The sequence below is a fragment of the Haplochromis burtoni genome, unplaced genomic scaffold (assembly GCF_018398535.1).
Source record: "Haplochromis burtoni strain Fernald_Lab_line unplaced genomic scaffold, NCSU_Asbu1 Contig_77, whole genome shotgun sequence".
NCBI classification, from domain to species: Eukaryota; Metazoa; Chordata; class Actinopteri; order Cichliformes; family Cichlidae; genus Haplochromis; species Haplochromis burtoni.
In genome coordinates this window covers 1,345,680-1,359,494 of record NW_024582438.1, presented here as the reverse complement: position 1 = coordinate 1,359,494, position 13,815 = coordinate 1,345,680, and the positions used below count along the sequence as shown (strand labels likewise).

Below are 13,815 nucleotides of genomic sequence, written 5' to 3'. Positions count from 1 at the left end.
CCCAAGGATGCACACATGGAGATATGCACATTGATTTATACCCGCTGTAGTTGTCGGAGGAGTATATGGTGCTGTGAGGTAGATGGGGTCCTGCACAGAGCTCTGGCAGACACTCAGTATGGAGCAGAGACCAGGAACGACCGTGGTTGGTGGAAAATTCCAGACTGACACTAAAATAAAAAGGATCAGAGGACATCTTAGTGACCTAAATTGCTTCTCTTAACTTAAATTAGGTAAAAACTAAGTAAGTGTGAGTGGTGTTAAGTCCACCATCCCTCACTCCACATTTAAATACATCTGAGGGCTGCAGTTTGATTTAAATAAACAGAACTTTTAGTTTGATGAATGCATCATGGAAATAACTGAGTGACCTAGCATGTGTGAGACTCTTTTGTTGCTGCAAAATTTCATGTATTTGACTGAAAATAATGGAGATGTTCACATTCACAATACGCCTGGCCTAGTTTACAGTGAGTCACACCTGTTGGCAGGCTGGTAGGAGCCACAGCCCAGGTTGATGGAGAACTGAGCAACATGTGTGTGGGTGCCAGGCAGCACGGGGAGCAGCTGCATGAAGTCCACGGCCCACACGTGACGGTTGGCACCGCCATGTGACCGCTGCTCCAAGCAGAACTGGGTGACTGGTGTTTGCAGCTCAGTCGGCAAGGCCACAGATACCACTGCAGGAGTCTGCGAGAAGAAAGATAGCGGATACAGTGAAGAGAGCAGAGCACAGGTGAGGCTCAAATTAGGGCAGTGACTGTGACTGTTTCTACGTTTGATTCATCTGCTAATTATTTAGTCAGTCGATTAACTGCTTGGTCTAAAAAAAGTCAGAAAAGGCCACTTCTAACTATCAAACTGCTTGTTTTGGTCAAGCAGTTTGGTACAAAAATAGTCACTTTTTGTACGACTCGCAGGCAGCAAATCCTGTAGATGTGAAGCTGAAACAAGTAAACAACATATTTACTTTAAAAATGATAATCGCTTATCAAAATGCCTCACAGCTGTTAATCTAATGCTATTCAATCGGACAGAGCGCTTCAGGCTAACAAAGTTTATGCATGCCCAGTTTTTGGTGTATCTCACCCTGTAGGAAGAGTACGGAAGGGTGTCGAGCACCACACGCTCCCTCCTTCCTTCAGACCGTCCAAACAGAATCACGTCGTGTTCATGGGATTCTCCCGGCTCACAGTCCACACCACCTACACACAAACATGCCCTATTATGCTTATAGACATGCCAAAACACTTGCACACCGTGGTTTATTAACTGCAACTACAGACTCTGGAGCTCTCTTCCTCTGAGCCTGAGTTCTGTGGACTCTGTGATCTCTTTTAAAAAGCAGCTACAAACTCCTCTTTTTAAACTTGCTTCTGGGTAACTTTTGTTTTGATGCTTAAGCTTCTGTTTTGATGTTCTTCTTGTGAAGCACTTTGCGGTATTTATCTTGAAAGGTGCTACATAAATAAAAACTGACTCAATTTTACTTACAGCTAGACAGAGAGTATACAGATGGAGGATTTCCATACCCATGGTAAAGTAGAAGCGGAGGTTTCCGTAAGACGTGGTGTCGAGGTAGGGGGTGCACACTCGCCTCCGGCCCTCTCTGTCAAACACTAGCGCTGAGCCCGACTCAATCTCTCCACACTGGGTCCCATAGACGGCGCCCTCTATGTCCCAGCTGAGTGAAAAACAACAAGGAGTGAAGGGTTTGTAAGAAAAAGACTGATCTAAACACAAACGGTTTACATCAAAAAGGCAGCTCTATTTCTCTCAAAGGGCTTAGATGTTTGATTTGGCACTGGATGCCCCTCCTGACACAACCCTCTGCTGACTCGCAGGGATTTGTGTCTCCTCCTCGTCTTGAACTGTGTTAACCATTATGCAGTAGAGTTATTAAGGAAAAATAAGCAGTGACTAAAATTTGTGAATAATTTTAAAAAGTCCTGCATCTCCCTGTGGAGTTTTACTGAAATCAGGAAAGAGTCACAACTGCTAAACAAACACACGGTGTCAGAAATATGGCTTAAGCCACTTGGTAGAGGCATGCAGGACGCACTGACACATGCATGCACAAACATATTTCTGCACAGTAGAGAGAGGACTCTCATTAGTTCTGACAGAAGCCGGCTGCTATCTCCTCTCCCCTTTCCCTCTGTCACTCCCTACTTTCTGTGTCTTTGTCACTGCCAGTGTTAAGTTAAATGACACTTAGCAGAGCCGAGTGTACCTTCAACGTAAAAAAATAAAATGAATAAAGAAAAAAATCTCCCTGCCTACTTCACACATGTTTCAGTGCCTGACGCCTGATGGGTAAGAGCTAGCATGCAGTGCAGCATGTTGGCATGCAGTAAGGAGGTGTGAAGGTGCGGGGCGGTTGTAGAAGCAAACTCCTGTTTGCGGTCCTTCTCATTAATGGAAAAACATGCTGACAGACACGGTGCATGGAGCTTGTTAATCACTCCCTGGCAGTAACGCCATCTATCATCTCTCTCCTTTCATCTCTCTTCCTCTCGCAGCGCTTCAGACAGTGCTCTCTGCTGTCCGGCGTGTGTGTGTGTGTTACTCTGAACAGATGGACTGCCATCTCTGTAGCAGTCAGAGGCACGGCGTTCACCTGTGTCGGCCCCCATGCTTGACTTGATCTTGTGCGACACGCTGCATGTTTAATCGCTTGACATATGACAAGTGACAGGTGTCAGTGCATTTATGTGTATACATAGACACAGTAATATCTATCTGGTAATATCCCGTCCCTCTGATCCAATCACATCGTGCATAAGATAGCCATTTATGATTCTGTTGACTCTCTTTCAGCCCTTCGTGGTTTGGCTCCGTTGTAGTTTAATCCTTTAATGACAGAGAAGACTCTGGTCTCGAAGCCAAATTCAGTTTACTGCTTCAGCTTTATTGCGGTGGATGAAACTCCCTGTCAGTAAAGTCTCTCTCAGTATCCTTTAAAAAAGCTTTTAAAAATCTTTATTTATTCATTCATCTTGACTTGACATTTCCTTGATTGTGTTGCTGTATGTTTCTCTACTTTTGAAAGAAACAACAGGAGAAAAAAAGATGCCAAATTAAGATAAATATAAATCAAATAACTCAGTAAAGGGGGAATGGACATTTTTAATCCTTTAATGACACAGAACAGTCTGGTCTGGAAGCCAAGTTCAGCTTACTGTTTCAGCTTTATTGGAGTGGATCAAACTCCTTCTTAAGGTAGGTATAAATCAAATGACTCGCTACTTTGACTTACTTTAACGGTGGGCTCTCAAAGTCTTCCTCCCAGTAGCTCCGTCCCTCCTCACGGTGCAGATCAATGTCCCTGGTGGTGGCAAAGCTGTGTCCAGTTTCCTCACCACCATGGAAATACATGGCATTGCCTTCTGACTGACAGGCATGCTGGACAATAAGAATACAGATGAGAAATAGGACGCTGTGCCACTTATACAACCACATGATTACATTTATTTATTGCTTTCATACCGGAGTTGTTGTAGTTTCTTGCTTAATATATCTAAGATAATCTTAATCTATCTGAGCATTTGACCACATTTCTAAGCAAATGACTGGGAAACAAAATCCTTGAGTGTGCATTGATTGACTGGTGTACCTTGACAGTAGCTCCAGGGAAGAAGAGCCAGTTGGCGGTGTCTGGAGGATCCAAGTTTTCCTCCATCAGGGGGGTCCTATGGGCGGCGTTGACCAGAAGCACATTGTCCATCCCCCAGCAGGACTCATAGCCTTCAGGGCCTTGGGGGGCCTCCTGAGACCAGCGGAGACGAACTCCATCGGCTCTGGCGGAGTGTGGAAGTGGAAGCAGGTGGATGATGGTGCTGCTGTTGGTAGGAGCTCTGGAGGAAAATGAAATATAGAAAAACAGGTGACTTTCTAAATGTGGAAGTCGTGGTTTTGAAATGATGTTCAATATTTACACAGTAAATAACAATCATCAATCGTTTCAAAGTAGCTGAAATAACCAAATAAGGAGAGACACGGCAGCTTTAAAAAGAAGCTTTCAGAATGAGTTGAAGTGTTTACGCGAAAGCAAAACATCCACTTAGTGCTGCTAAATACTGTATTAAGAAGTCTATTATTACATTATGCTTATGTTTGAAAGCTGACAAAACAGAGAGAGGCGGGGAGAGAGAGGGATTAAAAAACAGGTGGATCATCGAGGCAAACAGGAGAGGGATGACAAATTAAGAGGGGGAGGTGTGAACAAGGGAAAAAAAAAGAGGGCGGGTGTTTGTAACAGATGGAAGGACTGTGGGATGGGATGAGGAACAAGGAAGAAAAGGAGGAAAAATACCTGATCTTCTCCAGTGTGATCCAGTCATCTGAGGCGTTGGTGTTGCCACTGAGGCTGTACGACACAGTGATGCTGGGGTCTGAGTAACTGAAGCGGCAGGAGCCTGAGCCTGAGGAACGAAACATCAGCAGAGGACACACGTATATGATCGTCAACACTCGTGTTGAGGGTGAAGCTCCAAAATGTGCCGTTTAGCTATTATTTTTCATCAGCTGAGCTGTTTCCAGCCAGCCAATGAGCTTTTGCATGTGAGGCTGCACAATGCGCAATGGCTGTCTTTCCAGTGATTGCTCCCACATCGCCTCCATTAATGGAAAATAATGTCTAAATGATGTCATGGTGGAACTAACTGATCAGCAGCTTAACAGGGCTCAGTGACATCAGGAAGCTGAATGACGGGGCTGGGCAGAAATGACTGGAGAAGTCACAGAATGACGACAGTACTAACTCCAGCCAGAAACTGTTCATCTGTGTGCGTGCGTGTATGTGTGTGTCATTATTGCTGCGCATTTCTATTTGCAGAGTCAGAGAGGGATTGGACCGCTTTAAAATATGGTGTCGTGTGGGTGCTGCGGGATTAGGGAGGGTCAAAGGCTACTAATGGAGGGAGACAGGTAACCCCCACAGCATCCCTACCTTTCCTCTCCTCTCCCCCTCCTCCCACTTTACCGACGGTGTGTATTGTCCATGCCTCCAAAATGTTGCGCCGTGCTGTTACATCCCCGCTGAATACAGCCATGCATTAACCCGCTGCCACTTCACAGTACTGCTCTACTGAACTGTTCAATACGCAACACAAATTCATACTGAGGACCTTCAAGCAAGAGTGCAGCCAGACAGAATGCTCTACATTATGTACTCTTATTTCCTCCTAGTCACGTTCCCATGAGAATTGGCGGATGCATGTAATGGACATGAAAAATACAGCACCTCTAAAAACTCTGCCATGGCCTTCTGGGTGTCTTTCCAGAATATTGTAAATCATTCATTATTGTGACGGGGGAGAGGGGAGGGGGTCGAATACAGTTTGTACAGGCTGGCTTCCTGACATCTAACAGTGGAAAAGATGCTTGTTTCCTGAGGATGCCATTGGGATCCTTGCACTGACTGGTTAACACAGGGCTACCAAGGTTAAAATAAATATCCCACACATAAGCTGTCTGAATGTAGTTATTGTCTACAATGTGGAGATTTAATACTCACCCTGGGCAAACTGCAGGACTGAGGCAGTGCTGGTGTTCAGAGGTGCAGTAGTCTGGGGAGGATACACAAGGCAATTTAGGATATTGCGGATAAATAGTTACATTAAGTTATGCTTTGTAAATATATTATAGAATTCTTCAATCTTTTGTGCTGGATCAGCAGTTTAAGAGTAATCACACTGGTGTCATTTGAGACCTTAAACCACTTTATCTTTTAAACGTCTGTTTGAGTGCGCATGAATGTATGCTGCCATTATTGATGTTGTTTTATTTGTCACTGTGTGTAAATGTTTCTGTGTTTCTGGTTGCGCACGCTTGTTGCGCTTGACAGAAGAGCTGCCAGGCAGCGGCATCAAACATTTGGAAGAGTGACAAACAAAGCAAATGCTTATCAGAGAAGTAAATAGCATCACGAGCCACTAAATACTTCTATGCTGAAGCCTGGCTTTAATCTCCTACAACTGAATAAACAGTCTGAAATCGAGTTTATAAAGATAGGAAGAGAGCATGGAAACGATTGTTGTGTCCCAACGCATCTGCTGTTTTCTGCTGTACAATAGTGTGTTCAGAGTATAACAGTTGCTGTGCTGCAGTTTGCAAGAGAAGTTTTAGCAAAAGGATAAATGCCAAACAGGTGCTTCAGCATCCTGAACAGGTTGCTGGTAGATAACTAGAAGCAAGCAGTCGTAGTAAGCAGCATTTGAAAGGGATTTAAAGAGGGTGTTTGTGGCGTGTTGACATCAAAAATTTAATTTGAACAAAGAAATCATGAAATACACCAAAACTACTTTGTACTTCTGTTCCTGCACATCTTAAGGATGCTTCAAGAGGCATGTACGAGACTGTTTTATTTGGAAGTGTTCACTTTTAGTTGTTTTTGTCTGAGGTAAAAGCTGAGAAAACATATTTGAATTGATTTCATCTAACCATCAGTTAACATATGCTTAACAAATGTTAACAAATGCTGTTGCTCTTACTTACACGTTAAACAAACTGCAAAATCTGGTACTTGCTTACTCCTGAATTAATCCCCACAGAAATTAAGTCCCATAGAGGAAAAACCAGGTCAGGTAAATTTCCCTTCCTTCACCGCAATCAAGCATCTCCTGTGTGTGCACAGTGTTCATGGAATATACAAATTTAAACATGAGACTCAACTGTGGTTAGAGCAAGCATGGTGTAATTTACTGTCAGTGTAGTTGTGGCGACTGTGTGGTTGCTTTGGATGTGTGATCAATTGGCCGTAAAATGCACAGCGGCTGCAATGTGGTCAAACATGGCAGTTACCAGCTCGCGCTCTCCGAAGGGCTCGCAGAAAGTGACCGCTCTGCCATGCATCAGTACGCCACATTGCTCTCCAACCTCACAGTTGCTACACTCAGACCTAGAGGAGAGAAGAGAAGAGAAGCCGAGCTGTTAGACAAACTGCAGTGCAGAAGTAGTGACAGTGACTGCACCCCAACATTACAAGAGGAGTCATAACCTTTTAACCTACCAGATGCTGGGGTCTAGCTCTCCTTGTAGGTTGGAGTCAAAGTCGTCACGCAGCACAGCATGTTTTCCATGAAGCTCCACTACACACATGAAGCACATGCTCACTGTTAGACACCGTCTGTACGATACTTTTCATTATCAATTTTAGTTTAAAAAACAATAGCAAGAAGTGGAATGCAGACTGACCAAGACTCGGTCTCAGTGGGGACTCGGTTGGAGCTGAAACAGACAGAGAGGAGCAGAGTGAGTGTTGCTAAGCTATACCTGCATGTCTGTTATCATGTTGCATCTGGATCTAGCAGAAACTTACTGATCATGAAGCGCTAAAGAATTGGTGTATTAATGAGTTTTTATCATGGACAAAACTAAACACGCAGACCACACGTGTGTATTTGTCAGAAGAAGCTAGGAAAATGGACCAATCTTGAGCGATCATCTCTGAGTGAAACAAACTTTCGCTGTGTCCTGGTCAGCCATGGCTGCAGTCTCTTGCCTACTGATGTTAATTCCTTTCAGTAATGAAAGGCTGGGCTGTTATGATTAATGGTTCAATGGCAATTAACCGCCTTCCTCCCCAGAGGCGCCCTGTGTGCTGTAATCTGTGGCCGCTGCCTAGACTCAACACTCAACCATCAATCTCTCCTGGGGTATATACGCAGCTCTGAGAGAAGGCGGGAGGTGAATGGAGGGAAGTCATGACTGTTAGGATTTAATGAATCAACTATGGGTCTTAAAAAATAGTCGCAAAGCCTTGATGTGACCTTTGTGCTGAAACAGATGGAGGCAAAATACGTAGACACACAGTGAGATTTAAAACTTTAGAAATCAAACTGAGGAAAGGTTTGATAGATTAGCTTAATGGAAGCTTTGTTTCACTAACTGGTGCTCATGCTTTAATAAAAAACAGGAAAGAAGTGACAAATAAAGTTGTGCATAAACTCAGACCTGCATTAAAAAGGATACTGGTGCAAACTGCAATCATAAATTAGAATATAGTTTGCACACCTTTTTTTTATCAGGTTAAGGAAATCTCCAAAGTTGATCAAAGCTATCATGCAACTTAGCGAGATTCATTTCAACTTTTAAATTGCAAATAGGCTTTGATCTCACCAATTCCGCTGCACTATTTTACTCTGCTCTGGGATGGTGGGGGGTTTTAAGACAACCTTACTCCTGACTGATGAAACATAACCAGCTGTATTCTCATCCAGGATGAGCCTGTCCACCTGATAAGGTGGTCTAAGATAGCACAGCGTGGATTTGTTCCAAAGTTTAACTTTGAGTTACTTAAGACTCTCTTTCAAGCATTCGAGAAAGCCCACCTAAAAGCCCCTTATAAACAACGGAACCTGAATCGAGAGATGAGGGATTATACAAAAAAGTGTTCTTACAATTGTAATGGCTCTGGAAACGTCTTTACTTTAAGCTCAGCTTTCACTTTCTTTAGCTGCCCTCATTTCTCGCCACTGGATCCAAATGCCGGGCTTTTAGAAGTGGATTTGCGATTCATACAGTGGTGGCAAAGTTTCATGCTGACTGTAGAAGTTTAAGTGGCCTGTGTAACAGAGCTAGCTGGTTCAGTGACTGTGACCACTGCTGCTGCTCTAGTGGCCCCTGATGCTTAGCTAAGGCCAGAGCTCCAGCTTAGTGATGCAGCCCATTAAAAGCAGATCAAAGGGTTATGTTTCCCCCCTTTCTCCATCTTATTTTGTTCTTTTCTAATCCTCCGGTCTCTGCTGATGCAGAACATGTTTAGAGAAGCCATCAGTTCAAGCATGTGTGACTCTTTCATGCTTCTTGTATCTACTTTACATTCCTATTAACCTCTAATAAAAATGATTCATACGATTGTGTGCTTAGTTTACACGGCCATGTGCTGATCTTACGTATTCAACCTGAAAAGAGCACGTACTTAAACTCATTTCCTCGTAATCCATCCTCTCAAACAGGCATACAGTCACAAACGCTTGGTTGGTGGATAATTCTGCTCTGTATAGTCTTCTCCTCTCTTGCGTGCTTAAACAAACCCTTCTAAATCTCCTCCAGTCTATCTAGTGAGGCCATTTGGCTGGAGAAAGGCCCAGAAGATTTTTTTTTTTGGGTGGATAATCCCTTGAAGCTTCCAAAAAGGCCTCATTTACAGTTTTCTTTCTCCCTGCTTCATCACACTCTCCTGCTGTCTCTCTCACTTCTCTTCTATCACAATCTCTCTTTCCTTCTCACCCCCCTCCATCCGTACCCGTCCTGTCTCTCCCTGCCTAACCCTTTGCGCATCGAGAGCAGACAGTGGTGCTCATTTCACTTGGATTAATCCCCTCTCACTTTCTTAAAGACTTCAATTACTGCCTCCTCTATTAGCAGCTCATCTCTGCTAATGCCTGTATCTCCCTGGCCAGGGCTTAAACACACAAGCATGCAGAGACACACACACACACATACACAGATGACTTTGCCTTCCACAGCTGACCCAACCCTCTCTGATATTCTCTGTAATACACATGTACACTTGTGCACACAAATAAACAGAAGAAACAAATAAGAGTGCCATTTCAGTAAAATGCACCAGTGCTCAAAGCACATGGGTGCTGATGAGCAGGGTTGGGGTGCTACAATGGGGGACTAAATGAGCATAAGCTTTGGCAGACTCAGACATCTTGGCACAAAGATTGCGGGGCACAAGTCACGTTAAATCTTCTCCCCCTCCGTCTCCTCGCCTTCCAGCTCTAATCTCCTCTTGCTCCTCTTTTCTCCCCACCCTGTAAACTGCATCCACTCTTCCAAACTCCCTTGTTCTCATCTTATTTGCGCTTTTTCCCCCTTCGTCTGACTCACATCCTTGATGACGCGAAGTGCATTTGAAGTCATGTCGCTCTCGTCTAACCGGTGGTTGCAATTACTAACGCACCAGGTTGCAGGAAGCTGTTGTTTTTGATCTGCGGTGACTAAAAAGAGGCGCTTCTCCAAGGTTAGATAGCAGCCACTCCAGTCCATTCAGCAAAAACAGGGCGGCCGAGTGAGTTCTAATTGGAGTTATTACAATAATCACAGGTCTACGGTCTGAACCACCAAAGAAGTAAGACTCACACCTCGGTGCCCACGTTATCTTTGTTTTTCTTTGCTACACATGCTTCTTCACCAAAATGGAAAAAAATCATAAAACAAGAGAGGCTTATTTGACTCCTTGTTCCTGTCAGTGTGTTAGAAGCATTATTCTTTAACATGTTATCCCCCCTCAGTTGGTAATGTTTAGCAATGAAAGTAATTCCAGCAAAAACTACACAACAAAAATTGGAAAAAAGATTTTTTTTTTTTAAATTCAGAAGAACAGATAAGAGCAGAAAATATGGGAAAACATGGCTACAGGAGGGAGTCAGCAGGCCAAGCGAGGGAGACAAACCAACAACCAAGGTCTCACATTTTTTGTGCTACTGAGCAATATGGAATGGCAAGCAAGATGGCACTCAGCCAGGGAAGCAGGCTGGCTGGCAGACTGGGTGGGTGGCGAGGAGGTGGGAGAGGCTAGGCCACCCGTCCCTTCCCTGTTGCGTTGTGATCAGGCACCCCTTAGGGAGCAGTGGCCTCTTTGAGTTATATGTCCCTTTAATAATCCATCTGGGGTGCAGTGCACTTGGCCAGGCCCATAAAGATCTGATTTATTCTCTTGCTGGAAATGAGACGACTTGGGGATGCTGTGCAGAAAGCAGGGACTGCTGGCCCTGCTGTCAGGTGATAGAACTAATGGACGGCCTACAGCGCTATTCAACACCCTCAATGACTCCACCCTTTAGCAGAGAGCACCCTTTCGTAGCCCTCCCCTACCTTTCTTCATCCCCCACGTTGGCCGCTAACAAGTCTTTCTATGGTCACTCATTAGATGCCTCCCCCCCAATTTGTTCTTATACTTTCAGTTATTTGAAGCTGTAGGAGTAATTTGAATTTTGCCACATCATTCTTTAAAGCATCTCTAAGAGCCTGTGCTGATTGGTGTCACAAACTACTCCGCCTTGCTGAGCATTTCATTTGGTTGCAGCAGAATTTGTCAGGCTCCCATTACGTCTCGACTTCAGAATCCACAAATAAAAACAAAATATGGGGATTCCCCCCCCCCGTGCAGGTTGTTGGGGTAAAGTAATGGGGTGTAGATCAAAGCAAACTGGAAGGGATGTTAGAGGAATGAATTGGAGGCAGATTGAAGGGATGGGGTAGAGAAGTGTGCTGGCACAGCAGAAAGGAGCTGTAAGCACAGGGGGGAGCAGTGTGTCGGGGACCAGGCATCCCCCAACTCTGCTAGACAGATTATTTTACACACATGTACACAAACACACACACACACCCACACAAATCCAGTCCTTGCTTATGTCTTAGCAGGCTATTTTGGGGGGCTTTCTGTTACTGAGAAGCAAAGTGTTGCATATCAGGCGTTCCACCTCGGGTTTAAGGCTCATATCGCCCGTCTCCGTTCTTTATCCTTAAATCGCATATTTACATTAGAATTTATTTGAATTATCTGTGTTGGCCATCTAATTCAAACTCTGACCTTCTTCTCTAGCTCTTTAGCTAATCTGTCCATTTGTTCTTAAAGTCTTCGCCCCAGCTGATCGGCTCTGATTGCCTGCCCTCCACTTCGCTCCGTCTATGCTTACGTTCTCTTTTTCAACTTCCCTCCCCCTCCTCCGTGGATCATAACCCTGTTTTAGATAGCTTTCATTTCTTCAGCTCTTCAAAGCTGGAGTCTTAAGCATATGAACTTCTAAAGTGGCTTGAGCTGGCCCCATATCTTTTATTTCACTTTGAATGCTAATGTGGAGATTTGCAGTAACTTTGCTCACAAACGCACACACACCCCTGCACTTTCTTTGCCACTGAAAACAGAAAAAAAAACCTCTGGTTCTGGCAGAAAGGAAAAATCTAGAGGCGGTTGTCTTACCTGCTGGTAACTCGGATTTTGTTGGGGAAAATGAGACAGTAACCATGATTTATGTCCAAGTCTCCTCAGCGTTTTTTGACTTGGTTTTGGCATGATAATACTTTGTATGTTAAACAGCGTTGGTTCTATAACCACACGGTTTATGTGAGGTCAAAGTAGTTCTCACGTTTCATTTTAATGTCTGAACCTTGCAGTTGTGTGTGTGTGTGTGTGTGTGTTTAAAGGTACACAGCTCTTTTGAAGTGGCAGGTTTTGGTCTGTAAAGGGGAACAGAATCTGACTGGCTGTGAGTTAGGTCAGTGGTGAAGAGAAAAATGATGCTCGTCGGCGTTAGGACAACCCAAAGGAGACAAAAGCGGGGGTGGTTGTGGCTCAGGAAGTGTCCCGCGGCTCAGAAAATGTCCTTGGGCAAGACACTGAACACCAAAATGACACCGGTGTTTGAGTGTATGTGTAATGGAGCGAGCCGTATGGACAAAAAATAAAAAAGGATGAATGTGTTTATGTGGGTGTAAAAGCACTTTGAGAGAAAATCACTAATCACTACATAAATGCAGTTTATATTGCTGCATTTATAGCTGTATAAAATCAGCTTCAATCATTTCATGTAAAGAAAATAATCAGAAGCTCCCTTATTCCCTCATTTCTCTCCTTGTCTCCTTTTGACTTTTGTTGCCCGTGCCAGATTCATTTCTCATTTATAATTCAGATTTTTGGGATTAGTGCAGCATCACAATGAGTGATGCCCCATTAGCTGTCAATTAGCCTGCAACAAGGTCGGACAACCATTCAAATCTATTCTTTATTTTTGGTGATGACATTTAATTACCTCTCCTTCTCTGCCCAACACTTAAATCTGGAATATATGACCTTCAAGCTTTTCATCAACATCGTCTCGTCATCTTCAACATCTTTGTCCTTTTATCTTCCTTCACCAAACGTCTTAGCTACACCTTCAATTTATAGCCCTACAATTCCTCGACTACCTCTCCCCTGTACCTCTCATCGCTTTTGCCATCCTCTAGCCGATCTCGGTTCCCTCTCTCCCTGTCTTACCTGTACACGTTCCCTGAAGATTGCATTTAGTGCGTTACCTGACTGCTGGTTTTTCTGTCCATTTCCATTTACAGCTTGTGTCCTCCAAGGCCTTGTAACGTCTAAATCTCTGCTTTTCAGCTTGTCTGCTGTGAGTAGCTGTGTGTTAGTGTGATACCGCGGGGCCTTGGCACTAAACAAGTAAATGACTGTTGTTGGCTGTAGATATTTCATGTGCACAGGGAAAAGACTGGGGCAGTGTGTCACTGGGAGTGAAAGGATGAGCTCTCGGGCAAGGAGACAAAGGAGAGGAGCCTTGTCGCTCTTTCTCTCTGTCGCTCTTCCAGGCCTGACTGGGCTGACTGGGCTGACTGGGCTCTGTGCCTCATCTCTTCCAAGTGGCACGAAGGCATGAATTTGAACACTCTCTGCTTGGCATGTGCTGCATCCCTACTGGGATGTGCACTTGTAATAAAGAGCCCTCGGAGACCAAGTACAACGATTACTTTTAATCTAATAAAGACCAAGTTCTCCTGTAAGTATTCAGCATGCAGCTCAAATTCTTACTCCGAAACAGTTAGCAAAAACACCCTCGACTGCAGTTACTGTACGTCTCTACTTTCAGCATTAAAGTCCAATTTTGATCCAAAAGGAGGAGTTCTTGAGTGAGGAGGAGGGAGGCTTCTTTCCTGTAAACAAGCAATTATACACACTCAGCGTGCAGAGTGGGACTGCACTGTCTGTCAATAGCTACTTAAGGCTGTCACAGAAAGTGGATGTAAGATGTGTTGGCCATAAAGCATAAATCTCCTACATAGAGAGAGAGAGGGGAGGGGGGGTGG

General features: G+C 44.2%; 1 protein-coding gene across 4 annotated transcripts in view; it reads right to left on the bottom strand.

The window, feature by feature from the left end:
- The window catches only part of reln (reelin), a 97,511-nt gene that overhangs the window by 30,452 nt on the left and 53,244 nt on the right, over nucleotides 1-13,815 (bottom strand). For all 4 annotated transcript variants that reach the window (XM_014335772.2, XM_014335774.2, XM_014335773.2 and 1 more), the window contains exons 5-15: nucleotides 7,198-7,230; nucleotides 7,013-7,091; nucleotides 6,805-6,901; nucleotides 5,519-5,570; nucleotides 4,316-4,424; nucleotides 3,617-3,857; nucleotides 3,260-3,405; nucleotides 1,533-1,684; nucleotides 1,090-1,205; nucleotides 482-690; nucleotides 42-170 (exon numbers count right to left, since the gene is read on the bottom strand). In XM_014335772.2, coding sequence (XP_014191258.1) covers nucleotides 42-170; nucleotides 482-690; nucleotides 1,090-1,205; nucleotides 1,533-1,684; nucleotides 3,260-3,405; nucleotides 3,617-3,857; nucleotides 4,316-4,424; nucleotides 5,519-5,570; nucleotides 6,805-6,901; nucleotides 7,013-7,091; nucleotides 7,198-7,230 — 1,363 coding nt within the window. The remainder of the gene's footprint in view (nucleotides 1-41; nucleotides 171-481; nucleotides 691-1,089; nucleotides 1,206-1,532; nucleotides 1,685-3,259; nucleotides 3,406-3,616; nucleotides 3,858-4,315; nucleotides 4,425-5,518; nucleotides 5,571-6,804; nucleotides 6,902-7,012; nucleotides 7,092-7,197; nucleotides 7,231-13,815) is intronic.